The 27451-nt window shown below is 37.9% G+C and overlaps 2 protein-coding genes, 1 long non-coding RNA gene and 2 pseudogenes across 7 annotated transcripts in view; 2 read left to right on the top strand and 3 right to left on the bottom strand.

The window, feature by feature from the left end:
* Positions 1-27451, bottom strand: part of LOC143199551 (uncharacterized) — a 92989-nt gene that overhangs the window by 3993 nt on the left and 61545 nt on the right. The gene's annotated exons all lie outside the window — the stretch shown is intronic.
* Positions 1-27451, top strand: part of Ent2 (Equilibrative nucleoside transporter 2) — a 97681-nt gene that overhangs the window by 8832 nt on the left and 61398 nt on the right. For 2 of the 3 annotated variants that reach the window (XM_076409409.1, XM_076409407.1), the window contains exon 2: positions 16057-16107. The exons of the other annotated variant lie outside the window; for it this stretch is intronic. The gene's annotated coding sequence lies outside the window, so the exon portion shown is untranslated. The remainder of the gene's footprint in view (positions 1-16056; positions 16108-27451) is intronic. 3 annotated transcript variants of the gene reach the window in all.
* Positions 4114-6332, top strand: LOC143199521 (phenoloxidase 1). Its single transcript, XM_076409400.1, has one exon. It carries the CDS (start codon positions 4168-4170, stop codon positions 6214-6216), a length of 2049 nt encoding a protein of 682 aa, XP_076265515.1. The 5' UTR covers positions 4114-4167; the 3' UTR covers positions 6217-6332.
* Positions 8450-10734, bottom strand: LOC143199522 (phenoloxidase 1 pseudogene; annotated as a pseudogene). Its single transcript, XR_013006456.1, has one exon. The product of XR_013006456.1 is annotated as a phenoloxidase 1 pseudogene (transcript).
* Positions 12613-14835, bottom strand: LOC143199519 (phenoloxidase 1 pseudogene; annotated as a pseudogene). The gene has a single exon (XR_013006455.1). The product of XR_013006455.1 is annotated as a phenoloxidase 1 pseudogene (transcript).

The following is a 27451-nucleotide window of genomic DNA, read 5'->3' as shown; positions in this document are numbered from 1 at the left end:
CCATATAGTCTCTTCTAGTGCTAATGTTGCCGTATCAACAGCAAAGGTAGCAGTTGAGGGAAATCATTGATGTAAAGGAGATAAAGCATTGGCCACAACATAATTATGTTTTAATTATAAATAATTCAAATATTGCTCAGCGCTGTAGCTGCATCAATTTTAATCAGTTAGAAGGCACCATAGATTTTTACACGTCGCACTAAAACGAAAATTACGCAACCGAAATGTTACCAGAAATCAAAGGGTGCTAAAGCTGGTGAATAGGTTTTGAAATAATTCCCGCTTTTTTTTAGCTATTTTTCTAATATTTTTTTTTAACTGTGTGAATAGGTGGATGCTAACTGTGTTCTTCTTACCAATCTCATTTTTCTTCATGAAAAAAACCGACACTCCAGATAATAAATAATCAAGGTTCATCTTTAAAGCGTCGCGTTTAAGTACCGAAAATGGTAAACGCACTTTACGGGTGGGATAGGTCGTAAAACGCGCCTACCGGATTATATTTTTAAGCTTGATATCGTCGTTTATGAAATACCATCTTGATATATCGATCCTTTTTCCACCGTTCGACCGCCATCGTTCGGAGTAAATGGCGAGGTTCGAGCGCAATTCGGGCCGTTTCATTACCGCCTGCAACGAACGGTTTCCTTGCCGGCCCTTCAGGAAATAACCCGACTCGCGACCGATCAATTTATAGCCCTGCAAGAAATATCCCGCACGCTTTCATCGATTTTGACCGCCCTGATACGTTAAACTCGCAATAAAACTGGATATCACCCGCAAAAAGCTCAGCCTTTGTCCATAGAATGGGAAAGAATCGTAGTCACAAGGAGTTAGGTCTGGACTATAGAGCGGGGAATATTTTGGAAAATAAATTTCTTGCTTGGTGGTTCAATAGATGCCGCTCGGCCAATGGTTGCTTCAGTTTTGTATTTTATCAGTATTTTGTTAGCGTAGATAATTCTTTTCGATGCCGGAGTTGCCGAGAACACACCAGTTTCTTTATTTTTATCTACATTTCAATACCAATAACAATACGATCAGGATTTCCAATCCAAATTTATCAAATTCCTCAATAATCCAAGTCAAATTCCCTAATACAAAGCATATTTGGCGGAAAAACAAGGAAGGAATGATTTGTCGTGAAAATTTAATCTGGTCAACAGATCTCTGTTCTGGGAAACAAAACGTTCTCCAATTATTCGCTCTATCGAAAAGACACAACTATGCTGTAACCTCTTCGAGGATATGAGACCGCATAATAATATAACAGGTCAATTGAAAAGTCCCCGACTTGACACATAGATGGCGATACTAGAATTAAATCCATATGTTTTTCAGTTAGCCCTAAGCCTCAAAAGATGCGTATATAAATTTGACAGCTGTCGGATAATTAGTCTGTGAATTATAGCATTTTAAGTGAAGCAACTTTAGTTATTGTGAAAAAAATTGATAAAAAGGAATTTCGCGTGTTGATAAAATATTGCTTTTTGAAGGGAAAAATACAGTTGAAGCAGAAACCTGGCTTAATGCTTGAGTTTCCGGATACTGCCCCAGGAAAATCAACCATCATGGATTGGTATGCTAAGGTTAGACGTGGTGTAAAGAGCACCGAAGACGGTGAATGCAGTGAGCGCCCAAAAATGGTTCTTACCGACGAAATCATTTAAAAAATCCACAAAATGATTTTGAATGACTGTAAATTGAAACTGAATGAAATAGCAGACACTTTAAAGATATCAACTGAACGTGTACATCATATCATTCTGGAATATTTAGGTATGAGAAAGCCTTGCGCAAAGTGGGTGCCGCGCGAGCTCACTTTTGACCAAAAACAACGACGAATCGATGATTCGGAGCAGTGTTTGAAGATGATCAAGCGTAATAAACCAGAGTTTTTGCGTCGATATGTGACAATGGATGAAACATGGCTCCATCATTTCACTCCAAGTCCAATCGACAGTCATCCGAGTGGATTGCACACGATGAATCCGCTCCAAATCGTGGGAAAACGCAACAGTCGGCTGGCAAGGTTATGGCGTATGTATTTTGGGATGTGCATGGAATAATTGTCATTGACTACCTTGAAAAAGAAAGGACCATCTACAGCGACTATTATATAGCCTTATTGGAGCGTTTGAAGGACAAAATCGCCGAAAAACGGCCGCATTTGAACAAAAAGAAAGAGCTGCTTCACCAAGACAATGCACCGTGTTAAAAATACCTGAACTGGGCTTCGAATTGCTTCCTCATCCACCGTATTCTCCAGATCTGACCCCAGCGACTATTTCCTCTTCTTAGATCTCAAAAGAATGCTCGCTGAGAAGAAATTTTCGTCGAATGAAGAGATGATCGCCGAAAATGTGGCCTATTTTGAAGCAAAGGACAAATGGTACTACAAAAATGGTATCAAAAAGTTGGAGGGTCGCTATAATCATCCTTGAAAGGACTTATGTTGAATAAAAAAAATAATTTTGCCAAAAAAATGTGTTATGTAGTTAATACTGTAAATATAAGTATATTAAAAAATGTACTATGGTAGGCCGGGGACTTTTCGATTGACCTGTTAGCTAACATCCTCCAAACTCCCGGCTTCCAAGCTGGGTGGGAGGACTCAGACTCAGAAAGAGCTATTGATAAAATAAATGAAATCCAGCTTTCTTACACCTCTGAAAAAGATCACGATCTCAAAAGCCTAAAAAATATTGTCATTCTATTAAAGGAGCCTAGCTACATGACCTTCCAAAAATCCATAAACATGCCATCCCTCTTCGTTTAATTGTCAGCAATACGGAGTTAAACAAAAATCGAAGCTGACCAGACTCTGATTAGCCGGAACATGCTCTTAAGATACTACAAACTTTAGCTGAAGTAGTCTAAATTAATTTAAATTTTGGGAAATATTGACTGATATGTGTTAATACAAGTAGAACATAATAATAGTAATAAATTAATTTATAAATTACTAGCGACCCGCCCCGGCTTCGCACGGGTGCAATGCTGATACTAAATTAAATACACTATAGAAAAAATATGAACGTTGTATATAAAAACATAGCGGCCCGCTCCGACTTTGCACGGGCATAAAATATATATGCCTATGTCACTCAATGAAAACATGATTAAAATCGATCCAGTATTTTTGGTTCATTCATTACTGCCCTTGGCCTGCACGCATTAAATTTGGAGTAAAACAATTCCTCTTCCCCTATACTTACTATGAAGATTTATACATGCTGTAAGGAACCATATTGATCTATATTAATTGCACACTGTATTTAAGGTACTTAATTCGATAAGGATTAATGCCGTATTGCTTAAAATAGCTTCGTAAATAAGCCATTTTCTCACGTAAAAAGTAAACAATAAAAATGGTTAATGTGGGTTATCCCTAAAAGATAAACATATACCATCGCGGACTTTTTTGTAGACCTTTTTATGGTGTACAATACTGTAGTATATTAATTTGATTTAACTCGTAGGGTTAGGCAGCGTTTTTGCTAATTGCTAAATAAGCCTAAAAAAATAGGTTAATTTACGACATCACGTTAGAAACCTCTAAAATTAGTAATGTTGCCTTAGTATATTATGCATGTATTATACATATAAACCTTCCTCTTGAATCGCTCTATCTATTGAAAAAAACCGCATCAAAATCCATTGCGTAGTTTTAAAGATTTAAGCGCACATAGGGATATAGGGACAGAAAAGGCGACTTTGTTTTATACTATGTAGTGAAGATTGTACTAAGCATATCTAATATAAGATGTAATAAAAAAAGGGTACTAGTTACGAACATGTGTTTATAACGAAACTTTCGCTACTATTTTAAGAAACTGATAAACTGATGATTTAAATCTTGTAGAAATAAAAATTACTTTAAAACAGTCTTACCGAGGATACTTTACTGAACTCTAGCTGTGGTATGGGCGACAGTTGATGCTCGGCCGATTCACCAGAAGAGGTGCAACGAACTGTAAACATATTTTGAACGGATATCCGTATCTGAACAAACCGCCTTGACAAACAGGCAAAATCTGTTGTGAAAATGCACACTAAACGTAGTTTGTGGTAAGAGTTAATCGCAAGTATTCCGTATAAAAAGACGTCGAATGTCATGGCATAATCACAGTTGACTACTCACAGTTACCGCAACGCTAGTCCACGATGGCCACCGACAAGAAGAACCTCCTGCTGCTGTTCGATCGCCCCAAGGAACCGGTATTCATGCCCAAGGGCGATGAGAAGAAGGCCTTCGAGGTACCCGCCGACTACCTCAGCGACAAATACAAGAACATCGGGAGCCAGGTGACCAGCCGCTTCGGCGAAGAGGCCTCCTCGCAGATCAAGGTCAGCCGGATCTCGATCCCGCCCCTGGGCGAGATCCTGGAGCTGGCCCGCAGCGCGAACTTCTCCCTGTTCATCCCCAAGCATCGCAGAATCGCCGGGAAACTGATCGATATCTTCCTGGGGATGCGGAACGTCGATGATCTCCTCGCCGTGGCGGTGTACACCAGAGATCGGGTCAATCCCTACCTGTTCAACTACTGCCTGTCCGTGGCTATACTCCATCGGCCTGATACCCAAGACCTGGACGTGCCGTCCATCATCAGATCCTTCCCTGACAAGTACATTGACAGTAAGGTCTTTGGGGAGGCCCGCGAGGACGCCAATGTCGTCCCGGTGGGTTCCCGGGTACCCATCGAGATTCCCAAAGATTACACGGCCTCGGACCTGGAGGAGGAGCATCGGCTGGCGTATTTCCGGGAGGACATCGGGCTCAACCTCCACCATTGGCACTGGCATCTCGTTTATCCCTTCGAGGGTGCCCGAGTGGTGGTGGATAAGAACAGACGCGGGGAGCTGTTCTACTATATGCACCAGCAAATCATCGCGCGTTATAATTTCGAGAGATTGTGCAACAAAATGAAGAGGACAGAGCGTTTCATCAACTGGGACGAGGAGATCAAGGAAGCCTACTTCCCCAAGTTGGACAGTCTGGTCGCCAGTAGGGCCTGGCCGTCCAGGGTGGGGAACCAGAAGTTGCAGAACATCAGACGCGAAGTGGACGGTATCAACATAGACGTGGACGACCTGAAGAGATGGAGGGATCGTATTTTCGCGGCTATTCACTCTGGCGTGGCGCAAGGCAGGGACGGGAACATCCCCCTGACCGAAAACGAGGGTATCGACGTGCTGGGGAATATGGTAGAGGCCAGCATATTATCCCCAAACCAAGAACTCTACGGGGATCTTCACAATATGGGGCACGTGCTGTTGAGTTACATTCACGACCCGGATCACAGACATCTAGAATCATTCGCCGTCATCGGAGACTCCGCTACGGCCATGAGGGACCCGATCTTCTATCGTTGGCACGCGTACATTGACGACATGTTCCAGGAGTTCAAGCAAGCCCTGCCCAGATACACCGAAGCTCAACTCGACAATCCCGGGGTGACCGTCAAGGATATCCAGATCGAGACCCAGGGCAGCAAACCGAACACCCTGCAAACGTTCTGGCAGCAGTCCGACGTGGATATGTCCAGAGGCATGGATTTCCAGCCCCGTGGATCGGTATTCATCCGTTTCACCCACCTCCAGCATCGACCGTTCTCCTACAAAATCCAGGTCGTCAGTAACAAAGCCCGCGAGGGGACCTGCAGGATATTCCTGTCACCCAAATTTGACGAGAGAGGCAATCCCTGGCTGATGAGGGACCAACGGCTGATGTTCATCGAACTGGACAAGTTCAAGGTGAACTTGAAGCAAGGCCAGAACACCATTACCCGAAATTCCAACCAGTCATCGGTGACCATTCCCTTCGAGAGGACCTACAGAGACCTGGACACATCCAGACCACAAGGCGGCGAAGCTCTAGCCCAGTTCAATTTCTGCGGATGCGGCTGGCCGGCCAATCTCCTCATTCCCAAAGGCACACCCGAAGGATTCCCTTGCCAGTTGTTCGTGATGATATCGAACATAGCCGACGATCAAGTCCAGCAAAGCATAACGGGTGAATGCAACGATTCGTATTCGTATTGCGGCCTGAAGGACAAACTGTATCCTGACCGCCGTTCTATGGGTTATCCCTTCGACAGGACCCCTAGATCGGGAGCAGAGACCCTCCAGCAGTTCCTGACGCCGAACATGAGGGTTCAGGACGTTAATTTGGTCTTCGAGAACAAGACTTACCGACCAAAGGGGAGCATCTGAAGGCTCTAGCAAGCGTGAACGAATGGATTTTACGACGACGGACAGGATTTAGCAATATTCAGCAAACTTGTGGTTTTACTTTATCTAAGATTTAATATATGATAATTAGCAACATATATTTCCACGTTATTGTTTACCTTACAACACTTAACGACACAGCGAAAGCGATCAAATTAAAATACAAGAAATTTGATCAAATTTTTTGAAGATACACTTTTCATTATATAACTAAAGAATTATAAGTGGTATAAAAACCATTATAGAACCATTCGATTCAACATAAAATCCTCTATAAAACTTGTAATTTTTATTAACTTGCGATTATGTGAACAGAAGTTACAGCAAAAAATCTTGAAAGTGACAAAAAATCTCAATTTTCGTGACTATATATTTAAAAAAAGTGCCAATATTTTTCACCTCTTTTATAAAGATAAAATTCTCAAAATATATGTAATTTGGGGCGAAAGAAACGAAAATCCAGGTTAAATTACTTCAAAATATATAGTTTTTAAGATATCAGTCATAAACAGGATTTTACAAAATATACTTTTCGTTGTATAACTAAAAAACTAAGCGTTGTATAATATTTTATATATTACCATTCGATTCGATGTAAAATTCTTTATAATCTCCGTAAGTTTCATTAGTCTGCGATTCTTTGGAAGGAAATGACAGCAAAAACATTGAAAATTACAAAAAAACACAAATTTTCACGACTATATACATGGAAAAAGTACCAAAAATATTTAGCTCTCGTATAAAGATAAAATTCTCAAAATATATGTAATTTGGGGTAAAAGAAACGAAAATCCTGGTTAAATTGCTTCAAAATGTATAGTTTTTAAGATATCAGTCACAAACAGGATTTCACAAATTTTTTAAAAATATACTTTTCGTTGTATAACTAAAAAACTAAGGGTTGTATAATATTTTGTATATTACCAATCGATTCGATGTAAAATTCTTTATAATCTCCGTAAGTTTCATTAGTCTGCGATTCTTTGGAAGGAAATGACAGCAAAAACATTGAAAATTACAAAAAAAACACAAATTTTCACGACTATATACATGGAAAAAGTACCAAAAATATTTAGCTCTCGTATAAAGATAAAATTCTCAAAATATATGTAATTTGGGGCGAAAGAAACGAAAATCCAGGTTAAATTACTTCAAAATATATAGTTTTTAAGATATCAGTTATAAACAGGATTTCACAAAATATACTTTTCGTTGTATAACTAAAAAACTAAGCGTTGTATAATATTTTATATATTACCATTCGATTCGATGTAAAATTCTTTATAATCTCCGTAAGTTTCATTAGTCTGCGATTCTTTGGAAGGAAATGACAGCAAAAACATTGAAAATTACAAAAAAACACAAATTTTCACGACTATATACATGGAAAAAGTACCAAAAATATTTAGCTCTCGTATAAAGATAAAATTCTCAAAATATATGTAATTTGGGGTAAAAGAAACGAAAATCCTGGTTAAATTGCTTCAAAATGTATAGTTTTTAAGATATGTATAGTTTTTAAGATTATATAAGATATTAGCTTTTAAAAAACTAAGGGTTGTATAATATTTTGTATATTACCAATCGATTCGATGTAAAATTCTTTATAATCTCCGTAAGTTTCATTAGTCTGCGATTCTTTGGAAGGAAATGACAGCAAAAACATTGAAAATTACAAAAAATCACAAATTTTCACGACTGTATTCATGGAAAAAGTGGCAAAAATATTTAGCTCTCGAATAAAGATAAAAATATCAAAATATATGTAATTTGGGGTGAAAGAAACGACAATCCAGGTTAAATTGCTTCAAAATGTATAGCTTTTAAGATATCAGTCATAAACAGGATTTCACAATTTTTTTAAAAATATGCTTTTCGTTGAATGTTTGAAGTACGGCGTTTCAATATCTAGCTTATTCGACAGATTTAGTGTCCTTTGATTTTCCAAAGTTTTGACACACCTAGAAAAAGATTTTCATCAAACAAAAAGGTAAAAGCTTGGAGGCAAATCCATTGAAAACTACGTGTTGAAAAATAAAGTCATTTTTTGCAAATTATAAATCTCTTTTATTTCGTTTAACCTTTAGGAAGAACCTACTATTTTTGTGTTTTAAATTTTCGTGTTAAATATTGGTAATATTGTTAATAATGTTATAAATAAAAGATAAGGGAATTGTTAAAGTGTGAAATAAGTTATTTGAAATAAAAACAGCACTGATTCTAAAATAATCTTTATTAAAGACATTATAACGACAATAAATCCTATATTCTATATCCCCGACCACGTTAGTCGGTGCCTAAAATTACGGAGCGCTTTTGGGCTTGTAGGTTTTATTCTCGAATAACAGATTGACATCTTGAACTCTCATGTTGGGCGTGAGGAACTGCTGAAGAGTTTCCACGCCATCTCTCGGCATTCTATCGAACGGATATCCCATGGATCTTCGATCCGGATACAACTTATCTTTGATGCCGCAGTAAGAGAGAGCATCGCTGCACTGACCGGCTATATTTTGATTGACCTTATCGTCCGCCATGTTGGATATCATCACGAACAACTGGCACGCGAATCCAGCGGCGTTTCCTTTGGGAATCAGGAGATTGTCCGGCCAACCGCATCCGCAGAAGTTGAATTTGGCCAAGGCCTCGCCGCTTTGCGGCCTGGACGTGCTCAGATCGCGATAAGTCCTCTCGAACGGTATGGTCACGGAAGAATCGCCCGAATTCCGGGTGATGGTGTTCTGGCCCTGCTTGAGGTTCACCTGGAATTTGTCCAGCTCGATGAACATCAGCCTCTGGTCGCGGAACAGCCAAGGATTACCTCTCTCGTCGAATTTCGGCGCCAGGAATATCCTGCAGGTGCCCTCGCGGGCGCTGTCGCTCTGCACCTGGACGGTGTAGGTGAACGGTCGGTGCTGGAGGTGGGTGAACCGGACGAAGACCGAGCCGCGAGGCTGGAAGTCCATGCCTCGGGAGAGATCCACGTCGGATTGCTGCCAGAAGGTCTGCAGCAGGTTGCTCTGGTTCGATCCCTGGGTCTTGATTTCGATATTTTTCACGGTTACTCCGGGGTTGTTGAGCTGAGCCACGGGATACCTTGGCAGAGCCGATTTATATTCCTGGAAGAGGTCATCGATGAAAGCGTGCCAACGGTAGAAAATAGGATCTCTCATTGCTGTGGCGGAATCTCCGATGACTCCGAAGGATTCCAAGTGGCGGTGGTCGGGGTCGTGAATATACGACAAGAGGACGTGCCCCATATTGTGAAGGTCACCGTACAGTTCCCTATTGGGGGAGAGGATACTGGCTTCCACCATGTTCCCCAAGACATCGATACCTCCGTTCTCTGTCAGAGCGGTGAAGGTACCATCTTGATTCTGTACCCTGCCGGAGTGTATGGCGTCGAAAATGCGATCTCTCCATCTCTTCAGGTCATCGACGTCCACGTTAATACCGTCGGCGTCCCTTTTCAGGTTCTGCAACTTCTGGTTCTTCACCCTAGCCGGCCAAGCCCGACTCGACACCAAACTGTCTAGTTTCGGGAAATAGGCCTCCTTAATTTCCGAGTCCCAGTCGACAAAGCGCTCCACCCTCTGCATCCCGTTACACAGCCTCTCGAAATTATACCTGGCTATCACCTGTTGGTGCATATAATAAAAAAGCTCACCTCTTCGGTTCTTATCCACCACCGACTTGTCGCCTTCGAACGGATAAACGAGATGCCAGTGCCAATGATGGAGATTAAGGCCGATATCTTCCCTGAAATAGAACAGGCGGTGCTCCTCCTCCAGGTCTGAAGCGGTGTAATCCTTGGGGATCTCTATGGGCTGGCGGTAACCATCTGGAATTACGTTGGCGTCCTCTCTGGCACGTCCGAATACTTTACTGTCGACGTACTTGTCTGGGAAGGTACGAATTATCGATGGAATATCGAGATCGTTGGTATCCTGTCTATGAAGGATAGCAACGGACAATGCATAATTGAACAGATAGGGATTAACCCGATCCCTGGCGTATGCGGCGGTCGCCAGAAGATCGTCCACGTTCCGTACCCCCAAAAATATACTGGTCAGCTTGGCGGCAATCCTGCGATGCTTCGGGATAAATAGAGAGAAGTTCTCATCCCGTTTCAAATCCAGGATATCACCCAGCGGTGGGACGGAGATCTCTCTGATTCCTATCTCCTCCTTGGCTTCGCTCCCAAAACGGGGCATTACCAGCAGTCCGAGACCTTTGTATTTGTCGGGAAGAAACGACTCTGGTATGCTGAAGACCACATTGTCGCCTTTGGGCATGAACACCGGTTCTTTTGGTCGGTCGAACAGCAGGAGGAGGTTCTTCTTGTCGGTCATGATGTACACTCGCGATATCGAAACGTCGAGGGACTGTCGTTGTGAGTGCAAAGACGGACGCGACTGTGTGATGGTTCTGCTGCTAAGATTCCTTTTATAATAACATCGGATGTTATGCAATACCGCAAAAAGAGTACCACATCTTTTTCTTTTTCTCCAGAAATTGGCTGCGGTTAGCTGATAAGACCGGTTGTGGGTTGAAATTATATTTATGTGCAGGCGTCTTGGTTATTTTGTTACATCAAAACAGGAAAATAATTTAGAAGCAATTTATTTATTAACGAATATTTTGATATTGTCAGTGATTACTTGGTTATTAACTAATACATTTCACGGAATATATGTATTTTGGGATGAAAAGACCGAAAATCCATGTTAGATTGCTGTAGAATTTATAATTTTTACGATATGAAAGAATAACAAAAAGTCTTGCGTTTTTCCGAAAATACTTTTTCCATTATGTAACTTAAAAAATAAAAGTTATCTAAAAATATTAAACTTTACGATGGAACCGCCAGATGGACTCACATGACAACAGTGTTGCCAATCCCCGAAATATATATAGTGACCCTCGTATATCACTGTTTTTGTCGGACCACATACTCCATTCCTATTTTCTCCACCTGATTTGTCTTTCAGAACGACTGACATACACGCGCCTTTAACAGTGACGTACTCGCATGGTTAGCGGGGGTGGCAATACGAGACATCCCCCCTCATCGGACATTCTTTGAACACCTGGAGGGCCGGGCGTGCCTCCGCTGTCGTTTTCAAAGACCCACGCGGCTGAAATAATCCCCATTATGCGGGGGTGCTCCCCAGGTTTATATGCGCTTCTTTTAATCAGTATAAGTGGCTGAAACAATACCCAGAGTAACAACAAAAGGGAGATAAACGAAACGCGTTTAAAGATATGAAAGGGAAACCGTCGGCCTTCTAATCAGGTGCGTTTTAGTCGATGTTTCAGTAAACAAATAACTCAATTTAGGCCCTGTGGTCGAAATTCGACGATAATTAAAGTAATGTAAGTTAATCCTGTTTCTCTCAAAAAAGGTAAAGATAATAACTCAAAAATGATACTTTAATATTACTAAAACTTGTTTTGGCAATATCTTCAATTTAAGATCAGAAATATATTTGATATATAACATTAATTACAGTAACAAATGTCTGTGTATTAAAATACCAGCAAACTATCTCAAGAATTAACACTCACTAAACTTTTTTAAATGGCATTTGACTATATCTAATTTCCCTAGAGTTTTAATAATCAACAAATATCAACAAGTTTAAATTACTATATCACTGAACACTATAACAAATGCATTATTAGTAAGACTAATATCAGAACTGGAACAATTTCAGAGCAATAAATATAACAGGTCAACTGAAAAGTCCCCGGCCTAACACATAGATGCCGCTACTAGAATTAAATCACAATTATCAGTACATACTGAATTGCTATTATATATAAGCAAATACTGAAACCAGTATGGATATACGGAGTTCAATTATGGGGATGTTCTGCAAAGAGTAACATAAACAAAATACAAATTTCTCAGAACAAAGACCTGATAGGTATTGTGAGCGCACCCAAATACTATAACAGGACACAGACTCAAAAGAATTAAACCATCTGATCTTGTGTAGTATTGTGTAGTTGAAATGCATATAAAAAATACAGCAGTGACATGTATAAACATTATTTCATTAGAGACTAAGATAGGGATGTATATATATGAGGGAGACTAAGATGTATATATATATATATATATATATATATATATATATATATATACACATATATATACATATATATATATATATATATATATATATATATACACATATATATACATATATATATATATATATATATATATATATATATATATATATACAAGTCATAATCAAAAATCAAAAAAATAGTATCAAAAACTATTTTAACCAACTCTACCGCAGTGTTTAAATATTGTTTTCTTTGAATTACCATTATCTAATAATGCTAAAAGAATAGAACCTTAACTTCATTAATAATATTTATTTTAAACATTTAACATAATTTTGTCAAGAATCCATTCTGTGTGCAGTATAGGTTCGTCCATTCTTCTGATAGGGAATATCGATCATTGAGTTCCTCTAGGTCTGTAGGTTTTGTTTTCAAATACTAGATTCACATCCTGAACCCTCATGTTCGGTGTCAGGAACTGCTGAAGGGTCTCTACACCGTTCCTGGGCATTCTGTCGAAGGGATATCCCATGGAACGACGGTCGGGATACAATTTGTCCTTGACTCCGCAGTAGGCGTAAGCGTCGTTACATTGTCCGGATATAGTTTGATTCACTCGGTCGTCGTCTATATTTGAAATCATCACGAAGAGTTCACAAGCGAAACCTTCAGGTCTTCCTTTGGGAATGAGAAGATTATCAGGCCAGCCGCAACCACAGAAGTTGAACTGAGCCAGGGCGTCTCCTCCAGTAGGTCTAGAAGTGTCCAAGTCCCGGTAAGACCTCTCGAATGGAATGGTGACCGTAGATTGCGCGGCGTTCCTGGTAATCGTATTTTGTCCTGCTCTGAGGTTCACCGTGAACTTATCCAGCTCGATAAACATCAACCTCTGGTCCCTAAACAGCCAGGGATTGCCTCTTTCGTCGTATTTGGGCGCCATGAATATCCTGCACGTACCCTGTGTAGCTTTACTGCTTTGAACCTGAATCTTGTACGTGAACGGCCTGTACTGAAGATGAGTAAATCTGACGAACACTGAACCGCGAGGTTGGAAGTCCATGCCTCTGGAGAGATCCACGTCCGACTGTTGCCAGAACGTCTGAAGCGTGTTGGCGCCGTTCAAACCTTGTGACGTCACCTGGACGTTTTGGACGGTGATGCCGGGATTGTTCAGTTGGTTTATGGTGTATCTCGGTAACGACGATTTATATTCCTGGAACAAGTCGTCGATGAATGCGTGCCAACGGTAGAAAACTGGATCTCTCATTGCAGTGGCCGAATCGCCGATGACGTTGAAGGATTCCAGATATCTGTGATCAGGGTCGTGGATATAGGAAAGCAAGATGTGTCCCATGTTGTGGATTTCGCCGTAGAGCTCCGGATTCGGGGAAAGGATACTGGCCTCGACCAGGTTCCCCAAAACGTCGATACCTTCATTTTCAGTAAGCGTAATCAAGCTACCATCCGACTTTTGTACTCTGCCAGAGTGTATGGCGTCGTAGATTCGATCTCTCCATCTCTTCAAATCGTCAACATCCATATTAATACCCTCGACTTCCCTTCTGACATTCTGCAACTTTTGGTTGGAGACTCTGGCCGGCCAAGCCCTACTGGACACCAAGTTATCCAGCTTTGGGAAGTAGCCTTCCTTGATTTCCGCATCCCAATCTACGTAACGCTCCACCCGCTTCAAATCATTGCAGAGTCTCTCGAAATTGTATCTCGCTATGATCTGCTGGTGCATGTAGTAGAACAACTCGCCTCTCCTGTCTTTGTCCACTACGGATCTGTCGCCTTCGAACGGGTAGACCAGGTGCCAGTGCCAGTGGTGGAGGTTGACGCCGATATCTTCTCGGAAATAAGCCAGGCGATGTTCCTCGTCCAGGTCCGAAGCCGTGTAATCCTTAGGGATCTCGATAGGGATACGGGCACCTTGAGGAACCACGTTGGCGTCTTCACGAGCTTCCTTAAATACCTTGCTATCGACGTACTTGTCAGGGAAGGTGCGGATAATTGAGGGAATATCCAGATTGTCGGTATCAGGACGATGGAGGATAGCAACAGACAGCGCGTAATTGAACAGATAGGGATTGACTCGATCCCTGGCATACACGGCGACGGCTAAAAGATCATCGACGTTCCGCATACCAAGAAAGATGTTGGTTAATTTACCAGCGATCCTACGATGCTTCGGTATGAAAACAGAGAAGTTATCGTCGCGTTTTAAGTCCACGATTTCACCTAGAGGCGGCATAGAGATCTGCTTAACCTTTATCTGCTCCGAGGCTTCCTCACCAAACCGAGCAGTGACCTGGGATCCAATGGGCTTGTACTTATCGCTGAGATACGAGATCGGAACATCGAACACCTTCTTCTCGTCCCCTTTAGGCATGAACACCGGTTCCTTTGGACGGTCGAACAACAACAGGAGATTCTTCTTATCGGTCATGATGGAGAAATTGAACTTTTCACAATATATATACTGTTTTACACTGACTCGTCGTATGACAGTACGTAGATGAATGTGCTAGTACCTCAAATTCGACTCCCTTTTATATCAAAATTGTAGTGACCAAAATACCACAAAATTATGGGCATTTCCGAAAAAATTTCGTTGTTTGTCAACAAGTGGTTGACTGATAAGACTTAAACCTGATAATACTCCCTGTGTTATATAATATACCGGCTTAAAAATATTTCCAAAATATCTAATACCAATAATAATAAAGTGTAATATGTTAATATGAATGTGCATATAAATATATTTATAGTTTATATCATAATTGCATTGCATAACATGACGTAGTAGCTCTATCAACACTTTCTCCATTTTAATAGGTTTCTAAAAGTCCAGCTATTTGTTTAAATCATCTTTATTCCCTAGATCATCATCTAATTTATAAATTGACAATATCCCAAAGTAAATAACTAGCACGAAGGATGTTTTTTGGCAATATGATTCTCATTTTTGTTTTTGTCTGGCAAAGAGATGATGGCACCAATAAATTTAAATTATATTAACGCAGGAAACAACTTGTAAGATCAAAAGAAATGTTTTTCGTTAACTAAAAAATTAATTACTACTTAAAACATTTAATTTGTATTTTAGTCAATAAAAAAATTAGTCAGTTGGAAACAATTTGAAGAATTACGATAATCTTTATGACGACATTCGACTGAAAAAACTGTCGCCTTAGTAATAAATAGTTACAGGGACTGGTGTACTTGTAAAGATAATAAAAAGATAATAAAACGAACGTTTTCACCAACTAAACTCCCTAATCAGAGTTGAAATTGCTTACTTATACGCTGTACTCGCCATACTTGACTCCCAGTGATAATTATTTCCCTCCAATCCTTGGGATATCACCATGATGTGACAAGTATGACGTTAGAGCAACGTAGAACGGTGAATTCTTAATAGTACGTAGCCATTTGATTGTCGGAGGATCATTTTTCATCAACACAATGCAAGCTCTCACATATCGGCCGAAAGAATCACCTATTTGACTGGCTAAAAGATCGAATTAATGGGTTGTCCTCGCTACAATCCCGATTTGGCACCATGTGACCACCACCACCACCTTTTTCTTATTCCCGCATATCAAGAATAAATTGCGTGGCCAACATTTTTACTTAGATTATTAATATATAGATAATACAACGTGAATTTTGTTTTTTTTTCGTTAACTTTATTGATTTTCTTAGCTCAAATAAATATCGACGTTTTTTTTGTTACAGATTCATGAAGCCTTTGAGGGAGGCATTGACTGGTGTTGCTAAACGTGCTTGGTTAGTATCAATAGCGGACCGACACGACAAACAAACGTTTTATGTCGCAACCTGACGTCACGGCCGGTGGAGGCTGTCACAACATTAAAGTCTATTCCCAGTATCGTTTATATCCCACATGAAATTGTTTTTATCACAAAGGTGGCGTGTGTAATTGATGCTAAATGTGATTAATCGCTAAAATACGTTATTAAGTTAAATGTAACGCGACCTAATTTAGGATTAATACAAATAAGTTCAGTATCGGGATCATAAAACGCGACAGAAAATCCACGTTATCAGAGATAAAAAAAATTAAGTGATGTACAAATCGCCCGCCCGTGTTTCTAAGTATCGACCATCACTCATATACCTGTAGTAATTCAAAATCGTTGTTAAACCAAACTTAAACTTTATTTTAGCTTCCTTTATTAAACCTTCCCAATAAGTACCCAGAGGGTAATTATTAATTATTAATATTAGTAGTTATTCCATGGTCTGATTTTTGCTGGTTTTAAATGTGTTGCATCCATTTCTGTTGAAATAATCTCAGGTTAATGAAAATTTCAAGTTTCTTCAGTTTTTTAGTTAGACAAAACGACATTGTCAAAAAATGAGTGGATATCAGTTTATCTCTATCTTAAAAATTCGACTCTAGGGCAATTTACCTTTGTCTGAGAGGTAAATATTTTTTAATAATTTTCCATATGTATAGTCGTGAAAATTGGCGATTTTTTGCCATTTTTAAATTGTTTTTTCCCATTTACGTTGAAATAATCGCTGGTTGATGAAATTAAAAGGGATTATTTAGAATTTTAAGTTCTATCGACCGTTTTTAGTAAAAAAAATTTAATAGCCTTCAGTTTTCCAGTTAGGCAGCAAAAAGTGTATTTTCAAAAATAGTGGATTTCTGTTTATGTGACATATCTTAAAAATCATACATTATTACATTACTTTATTATTACAAGGACTTTCATTATATTGAAAGTTTTACCTTTATCAGAGAGTTAACAAAATTTTTTTGCACTTTTTCCATATATATATATATATATATATATATATATATATATATATATATATATATATATATATATATATATATATATATATATATATATATATATATATATAACATAGGCGTAAAAATTGCCGGTATTTTGCTTTTCACGAATTTTCGTACAATTTCTATTGAAACAATTGCAGGGTAATGAAAATTTCAGGGATTATAAAGAATTTTACACTCTATCGAATGGCTGTACCATAATTTTTCGGTAACCTTCAGTTTTTAGTTAGGCAACAAAAAGGGTATTTTCAAAAAATTAGTGATCGCAAATCAAATTATCTCTCCTATCTTAAAAATTACCAACTCTAGAACAATTTAACATGGATTTTCGTTTCTTTCATCCCAAAATACATATATTTTGAGGTTTTTGATGGCATGTTCTTTTACTGATACTGCTAAGAGACATTTCCATATCATATACGACTTAAAAAAAAACGAAAAATACTAAGTAAAACTTAACGGCACTAAGAGGGAATATATCTCCCATCTAGACTACTTTCCAGAAAATTTGAGGGATGTGAGTGAGAGAGTTTGATTAACACAAATAGTGAAAAGATAGAAAAGTCGGATCATTAGTTTGTGAATTGTAGTTTCTTTTCGAGTTTCCGGACACTGCTCCAGGAAAATCAACCATCAAGGATTGGTGTGCTATGTTTAGACGTGGTGAAATGAGCACCGAACACGGTGAACGCAGTGGACGTCCAAAAGAGGTTGTTACCGACGAAAACATTTAAAAAATCCACAAAATGATTTTGAATGATCGTAAATTGAAATTAAATGAAATAGCAGGCACTCTAAAGATATCAACTGAAGGTGTACATCATATAATTCACGAATATTTGGGCATGAGAAAGCTCTGTGCAAAGTGGGTGCAGCGCGAGTTCACTTTTGACCAAAAACAAGGACGAGTTGATGATTCGGAGCAGTGTTTGAAGATGATCAAGCGTAATAAACCCGAGTTTTTGCGTCGATATGTGACAATGGATGAAACATGACGCCATCATTTCACTCCTAAGACCAATCGACAGTCATCCCAGTGGATCGCACACGATGAACCCGCTCCAAAGCGTGGGAAAACGCAACAGTCGGCTGGCAAGGTTATGGCGTCTGTATTTTGGGATGCGCATGGAATAATTTTCATTGACTACTTTGAAAAGGAAGGACCATCAATAGCAACTATTGCATAGCGTTATTGGACCGTTTGAAGGACGAAATCGCCGAAAACGGCCGCATTTGAATGAAAAGAAAGTGCTGCTTCACTAAGACAATACATCGTGTCACCAAGTCAGTGAAAACGATGGAAAAAATCCATGAATTGGGCTTCGAATTGCTTCCTCATCCACCGTATTCTCCAGATCTGGCCCCCAGCGACTATTTCCTGTTCTCAGATCTCAAAAGAAATTTTCGTCGAATGAAGGGATGGATGATTTTGCCAAAAAATGTGTTTTACTATGATAGGTCGGGGATTTTTCAATTCACCTCTTAAGTTCAGTTTCCATGTTAGAACTAGGCATGACACTGTCCTGTACAATACACATGAATAACATGAATATGCAAGAAATGGTTAGAATCATTTTCTGTCCCAGAAAATAATGTGCGTAATTAATCTGGTGGTGAGACCAATTGCGGAAATTTTACTTTTCCATGGCTACAACATAACCCAGTAGATTCACCGCTGTATTGTAATGCTTTACAATATTGACAAACAATTGACATAAATTAGTATTTGCGAATCTTACAGGAAATGATAACAAATGAGAACCGGCTTGATTGGCGCAGTGGTAAAGGCGACAGGATGGTCTACCTATTGTTGTGTCAGTCGCGGGTTCGAATCCTGCTGAGGCATGGTCGTAAATGTATGTTTGTGATTGTCCTCAGGCAAGAGTGCAAAATCCGACAAGGAAAATGATCCCAATCACACCAGGAACCAAGCTGGGTAATATAAACGATTATTCTATGAACTATGACCTTTCAAACGAGCTATGGTATAGTTTTATTGAATATTAAAATGAAATTAATACAGATGTAGAGATATTCCAGAAATAATATCGTAAAATAAAAGAATGATATAATTAGCAACGGCTATAGATAAGAATATAACGAATCAAACGTAATAAAAAGCAATTTATAAATTATTTTCGACTTCTCCCTCGCAGGGAACGTTACAATAGCTCCATTTTTCGTAATTTAAAAGTACTGTCGGCCATTAAAAAATATCTTTCACCTCGCACAAATCGCACGGAGAAAAGATCGAAAAAGCCCCCAACAGTCGACGTAGTAGGAGGATCTGTCTCCTCGCTTCCGTTCGGGCCCTCTTTATCGTTACACTTTCCATGTCATTTATTCCGGATAATAAATGTCGAAGATATTCTGGATATTTCTTGGTGATCGGCAACGAACTCCATTTGTTGAAACACTTTTTATTGGTGCATTCGTCAGAATAATGAAATCATCCGGCATAGAAGATTGTGAAAGGAAAAATTGTTCCAAGGAAAGTTTTTAATTTTGTCGCGAAAATTGGAGAGAGATAATTTAATGGAGTCAGAAGGCATATTAGAAGAAATACTTTTTTTTAGATTTTTTACCATTTTCAAGTTTTATCTTGCTGTCGTCATGTCTATTCAAATAATTGTAGGTTAAGGAAAATAACAGGGATAATAAAAGAATTTTAAGTTCTATCGAATGGTTATTCCATAATTTTTTAATAACCTTCGGTTTTTTAGTTAGGCGACAAAAAGAGCATTTCCAAAAAATGAGTGGATGTGGTTTGTCCCTCATATCTTAAAAATTACAAACTTTTGAGCAATTTAACGTGGATTTTCGTTTCTTTCACCCCAAAATACATATATTTTGTGAGTTTTACCTTTAGCCGAGGGTTAACATTTTTTTGCACTTTTTCCATATATATAGTCGTGAAAATTGACGATTTTTTGACATTTTTACGATTTTTCCTGTCATTTCTGTTGAAATAATCGGAGGTTAATGAAAATATCAGGGATTATAAAGAATTTGATGCTCTATCGAATAGCTGTACCATAATTTTTCAATAAACTTCAGTTTTTTAGTTCGCCAACAAAAAGAGCATTTTTTTTTAAATAAGTGGATATCACATTATCTGTCATATCTTAAAAATTACTATCTCTAGAGCAATTTAACATGGATTTTCGTTTCTTTCACCCCAAAATACATATATTTTGTGAATTTTACCTTTAGCCGAGAGGTAACATTTTTTTGCACTTTTTCCATATATATAGTCGTGAAAATTGGCGATTTTTTGACATTTTCACGATTTTTCCTGTCATTTCTGTTGAAATGATCGGAGGTTAATGAAAATATCAGGGATTATAAAGAATTTGACGCTCTATCGAATAGCTGTACCATAATTTTTCAATAAGCTTCAGTTTTTTAGTTCGCCAACAAAAAGAGCATTTTTTTTTTAAATAAGTGGATATCACATTATCTGTCATATCTTAAAAATTACTATCTCTAGAGCAATTTAACATGGATTTTCGTTTCTTTCACCCCAAAATACATATATTTTGTGAATTTTACCTTTAGCCGAGAGGTAACATTTTTTTGCACTTTTTCCATATATATAGTCGTGAAAATTGGCGATTTTTTGACATTTTCACGATTTTTCCTGTCATTTCTGTTGAAATGATCGGAGGTTAATGAAAATATCAGGGATTATAAAGAATTTGACGCTCTATCGAATAGCTGTACCATAATTTTTCAATAAGCTTCAGTTTTTTAGTTTGCCAACAAAAAGAGCATTTTTTAAAAAATAAGTGGATATCACATTATCTGTCATATCTTAAAAATTACTAACTCTAGAGCAATTTAACATGGATTTTCGTTTCTTTCACCTTAAAATACATATATTTTAAGAGTTTTACCCTTATCTGAAAAGTAAAACAATTTGGTACATTTTTCATATAATTGTGATTTTTTGGCCATTTTCATGTTTTTTTGTGACCGTTTCCATAAAAATAGTCTCAAGTTAATGAAAATTATAGGAATTATACAGAATTTTACGTCGAATCCAACAGTATTACATAGATTTTGATACAATTTTTAGTTTCAAAGATATACAATAGAAAACGTGTTTTCAAAAAATTAGTTGATTTCTGTTTATGTCTCATATCTTAAAAATTATAAACACCACAGTAATTTAACATGGATTTTCGTTCCTTTCACTCGAAAATACATATATTCTGATGCCTTTGATGCCATGCCCTTTTACTGATGCTTGCAAGAGACTTATTTAAATTCTCACATATAATATACTCAAAACTCATCAATAAACTCAATAAAAACATATATTAATGTATTCGCCCAATAGAATGTAAACGAATAGAAATTAAGACTAACTATAAATCATATTAATAGACCAAAACAGCTATTAATATTAATTTTGTGTCAATTTCGACCTAGAAATAAAATCAGTTCGGAATCTATTCCTTGTGAATCGATCCATCTTCCGAATACCGCTCTTTATTCGGCACGATTTATCATTTTCTGGTTTCCGAATCGGTGGAGCGCATAAAATGCGCAAGTCTGGATATTTTTAGGATAAGATAGCGTAAGATGAGGACGAGATATATAAACCAAAAAGCTGTAAACATATTAATAGCTTTAAACATCTGAAATACACGTACATTGTTTATTCTTCTATCTAATATTGTTCATACTAGTATCTGTTGAACACCTAATCTGTATAGACTATTTCTTTATTAATAATATGTTGCTAAAGATATATCTCACAGATATATATCTCTGGAGGATATCTATGTTAGATTTAGTACCCCACAGTTCAATACCATAGCTCCAAATGGGCCTAAATACAGCAAAACCTGCTGTATTTCGGCCCATTGCTACTTGCTGTCACTATATTTTTTTTCCGTTTTTTCCATGTCAAACGTCGATCGAAATGCATTCCCAGATATTTAACGTTGTCTGCTTGCGAAAGTTCAATTATTCATGCTTCATTCATTATTCAATTTTAATGAGGAACATGTTCTTCTACAAAGGGTGAATGTCCAATGGGTAGATTTTGTCTCATTTGCTTTGATACGCAACGTTTTCAACCACAATTCGACTTTGTTAAGATGAAGTTGGAGGTTTCTTGTGGCTGATATTGGATCCTCGTGTGATGATAAATCTGCTATATCGTCTGCATATGTCGGAACAGTAGTGTTTCTTGAGGTCAGCTGTATACAATAGATATAACAATGGACCAAGAACACTACCCTGCGGAACACCCGAATATATCGAGTGTAGGTCAGCGTATTCGTCACCCTGTTTCACAATAAAATATTTATCTCCTCTGCGATTATATTTTCTCGAATAGTTTAAAGATCACAAGTAAGAGGCTTGCGGGTCGATAAGAGGAGACGTCTTCTGATTTTTTTGCGGGTTTAAGAACCATAATGATTTGAGCCACTTTCCAAGTGCTAGGAAAGTAATTAAGTGTTAAGATCCATTTGAAATGGAGTGTTCAGAAAGTCATGTCTATGTTATTTTCTTCTGTTGAGGATATTTCAGACGGGTACGGATTAAATACTGCTTAGAGAAAACTTCCGCTTCATCTTTATCATTCTTAGCCCAGGTACTGTTGTCTAAATAGTTTTGAATTTCTTGATTTTGTTCTTTAATTATTAGCTCTTTTAGCTCTTTTGTGCCCTTGATAATAATAATAACAATAATAAATAAGGTGTTACCATTATTTGCTTGTTAAAAGGCCGTTGCCAACATGTAACAAGATGTCTTTCCTGTAATTTTAGTCATACTTGAGAATGATGGAAGTGATTGTTGCCACTAACTGAACAATTATTCGACAGAAAGATTACCAAATATTTTTATTACAATTACAGCAACAATGTCAGTAAAGTTTTCATCGATTTTATTAAAGATTTGATGCGGATTACTAGACATATTATAGTTCAATTAAGTATAAGAATAAATAACGGACTTAATAGTGTGAAAAATGTCTCTCCTGCTACGTATTTAATTAAACAAATCGATAAAGCAGATTCTATTAGACGGACCGTTGACTAACAGCCCGTGGAGTGGATGTTCCCGGGTTTCAAGTCGTATTTAATGAAGTACATTATGCCGGCTTGACCTAATTCCCCTCCAAATCACGAATGTGATGCTGATGGTGGAACAAATCCGATTTGGTGGAGTGTTCCGACGCTATTTACGCCTTTTCGGGCATGCCTAGCTGAATGTACGGGATTATTTTATGTATCGGCTGAAAAATCCAATCAAACTGATGTCCTAGAACGTATTTTTCGATGCCCTAGTAGGAATTCGCCTTGGGGTATAGTCGGAATCAAGATTTCTTGATTAAGTTTTAAGTTAATCAGGGTTGGGTCTAAATTAATGATAATTTTTAATTATTATAGCAATCTAGTAAATTAACACTAATAAGTTTTACGAACAACTTCACTGAACTAGATCAAATGGTTTTACTCTCTTTAGTCTTCTGACTAATTCTTCATTATCTATGTAGAAGCTGGAGAACCCCATTAATGTGCTGATGGAGCCTCTGTTTATCTTTGGGCTTAATCCTTGATAACTTTATCGACAGCTTCTACCTTCAGGTCCTTATGCAGATTGTCATTACGAATGTACCATGGAGTATCGGCAATGCCTCGCAGTACCTGGTTTTTGAATTTTTTTATGATCTATTGAGTGTTGCGATATAATTTTAATTATTTATATTTGGGGCAGTCGTGTAAATGTAAGTTTACGTTAATTGTAGAATGTTTTCTTAGGGGTCTAATTTATTATGTCTGGTGAAACTATGCGAACCAAGAAGGACACCAAGTAGACAGAACACATGTGTCCAACAAAAAGGATATCCCATCGGCTCGTTGTCGAATATTTCGGATAATGGAGGTTCAAGTACCCAGGCTGGACGAAATGTGTTGGAAGTTAGGCCTGGTACAGGATTCCTTATGGCGCCTATAACCATAAATATCAAGAAGACCTATTCCTTAAGAGTCCGAAACGCACGGGTTCTATCGGCGAGAGATGTTCCTAGGTACAATACAATGATTAAAGCAAAACTGAGTTGTTCTGACACCTGTTCCTGGCTTATATTTGTCTTTTTTTGTTGGTGATATTAAAATGCATTCATTTATTTTGATGCGCTATCGTATTTCGGTTATGTCTGTTGGTCTAAATTATATATTGCTGGTAACACTGCGAAATAATCCATACAAACCGTCCAGTGCAACCAAAACAACTACGTCACACGCAGATTTGGAACGTTTTAACCCGCATTTAAACTTACACTATCTCAAACATCAATTATTGCAGAAATAACTCTTATTTCGCGTAAAGTAAACAGGTAAAATTGTCATAAAGCAGCTGTTCAATAATAATCTCTAGCCTATCGGGTGATTTGTTAATAGTTGTTCGAGAACTGCGACCTACAGCAACATATAATCGCAAACCATTTTATTGTAATAATTTCCATGGGGAAATTGCAGTACTCTCAGCTGACGGCTTAACGCATATTAATTGATGGGCCATTAGACCAAAGTGTTCTGATTATTTGATTAATGGACAGAATTAATATCGGGGAGAGTGTAGTACGCGTATACGGAGGGAGTTTCTATATTTAGTAACATCACGAAGAAATTAATCGAATTAGTTCGAAAGTGATAAATCGATATATGTGATTGATTGACTGGCTCGAAGCTACTGGGCCTGTATGTATACCGAGTGAGATTCAGGGGGTATTATCATTGAACTTTAAAATACATCAACCACAGAAAATTGCTCGTTTTCCCGATTTTTTTTTGAGTAAATTTATTTCATACAGAAAAATAGGAAGAACTATGAAATGAACTGTTTATTCACTAAGCAGTGAATGTTCATCCACTGCTACAAATGCCAATCAAATAGGACCAACTTTGGTGAATTTGACACACCTCAGCTTTTGCAATTCTAATGGCTGGCTACCAAAAGAAGCTCGATATTTATCCTATATAGCTTCAACAGGAATTAAGAGCAAAAAATTGAATAAAGACATTGTCCATGTGTAAAAAAGTGGAATCCGTATGAAAAAGATCATGGCTAAAGCTCAAAGAAGTTTTTCATGAAGTTCCAAAGGAATTGTTCCACGAGCTGCTAGCACCTGGCCAAATAATTTGACCAAATCAATAGATCAAATATGAGTCACATTGTAGAATGAGAGTAACTGTGCATTTTTGTTATAATATTTGGGTATTTTCAATAAAAAGTTTTTGATAATCGTTGCCGAGTAACTTACAATTTGTACCTACGGTGTCTTAGTTAGTCTTCGTTAGTTCTATTGAGCGGTACTACTTCAGTGTTGTTCAAAAGCTACAGCAATTCGATGTAGAGTAAAGTCTTTCCTCTTGTCTTGTTGGCACTCTCTTAATTTCCTCTACGACAGTCCGAATCCGAAGGTCGCGGTGTAGGTCACTGGTTCCATAGTATCTCCTTGCAATATCTCAATACTTTTCAGGACTTTATTCTGAAATACTTTTATGTTGATATCACATCCCGATAACTGAATTCCATAGGTCTATATAGGTTTTAGTATCTGCTTGCACAGCAGAAATATTTTTTCCGAATAAATATCGCAGTGTAAAGAACAGGACCTAAAACACTGCCTTGTGGTACAACTACTTTTGCTGGTGCTTTTATTAGGATTTCAAAATATTGCCGCGGTAAAATTTATGGAGCTTATATGAGTCAATTATACCAAACTGTTGTCTCTTAATACATATACAAAACTGATTCTAATTAGTACCATTGCAAGATTAGATTAATATAAAAGGATCAAGATTTTTGCAACAAAAATTACAAAATTATCTCGAGTGCCATTGATTAGACTCATTCGTTTAAGTGTTCGAACAAATCAGACAGCATTGTGTCTTTTTTTAACTAGAATGAAATTAGAAGGAACATACTGACTGATTCTGAAACGAATTTACAGATTGCGGCAGGCAATACATTAAATATCTTGATGACGTATGTACAAAAAAACTTTGAACAGTGTATATATAATAATAATTGAATAAGATATACCTAATGCCCAGTGGGCAGATTGTTGAACCATTAAGGATAAAAAACTAACTACTAACGCCAGGACATTCAATAAGATTCACCAATTCAACCCTCCTTTTTTGGAATTTGATCGTCCACCAATTTTAACGAATTATATAATATTGTAGCGAATTGAGGCATGTCGAATTTTACATCGTAGAATAACGGTCTACAAAATACCCAGAAATATAATCCCAGATGTTGAACACGGGCGGGGTGTCAATTGGAACCCGACACCGAATAGCTGGCGGCAACCCCGAGACGTTTATCTGGGATATTACTGAAGGGTATTTCGGTCATTCAGTGCTCAACCCTCGTTCGGTTAAGACGTGCCACCATCGACTGCCCAAGCCTCGTCAACAGGTAACTCCGCTGCCATCCGTTTCATTATTTGTATTTTTTATATTGTTTTTATATTGTCAATAAATAACGGTCACATCATGTAAACACCACTGTTTTATTTTGATTTACCTCCATTCACCGAGCCACATCATTTTACCCTAAAGTGGTGACCCCGACGTGATCTTTCGCAAAATTGGGTTTGGACTCGTGAATGGAGGGTACGTAGAAAATGGTGTATTTTACGTGACCGTTATATTTTTTTTTTGTTTCAAAATTTTAAATATTTTTAATTCGATTCCTTTTCAATTTTACCTTCAAGATTCATTTTCATTTTATTCCGATTAATTTCATTATTTCCAATTAATTTTTAAAAAATTTTTTTTGTCAAAATTTTTATTTCACAATCTTTTGAATATTTTTCATCACTGCTTAATCATCAGCGTCTCGGCTAAACATTTCTTTCGGCGCTATGTTTAAATCATAATGTCTTCCTTCGCTCGCCGTCTCCGTCATAATGGCAGATATTTTGATTTAAAAGGCTTTGGGCAGCTTCGGTCGGATACCGTCGTTATTTGTTTTTTATGAATTAACCTAACGTATGTGACTACGGATTAGTCACAGAGCAGCTCCAGAAGCTAGGTACCGATTGCAGTCACCGTAGACTCGTTATGTCTTCGCCGAAGTACCAGAATTGCTAACGTCTCGTCGTTGAAGAAAATAAGCTACCACGTCGTCGAACAGTCGATCCTCCCACAGCGTCGATTACGGGAGCCCTGTCTGAAGAATAGCTTGTTTTCAACGTCGTCGATGGACCACATTCGAGTGCCAAAGCGACGATGATGCAACGGTATCTGTAGGACCGGAAGATATCAA

The sequence above is a fragment of the Rhynchophorus ferrugineus genome, unplaced genomic scaffold (assembly GCF_030347505.1).
Source record: "Rhynchophorus ferrugineus isolate W39M unplaced genomic scaffold, kcgeb_rfMv2 rfM7, whole genome shotgun sequence".
Lineage (NCBI taxonomy): Eukaryota > Metazoa > Arthropoda > Insecta > Coleoptera > Curculionidae > Rhynchophorus > Rhynchophorus ferrugineus.
Note: the sequence above shows the minus strand (reverse complement) of the source record. Positions and strands in the feature narration are given on the sequence as shown.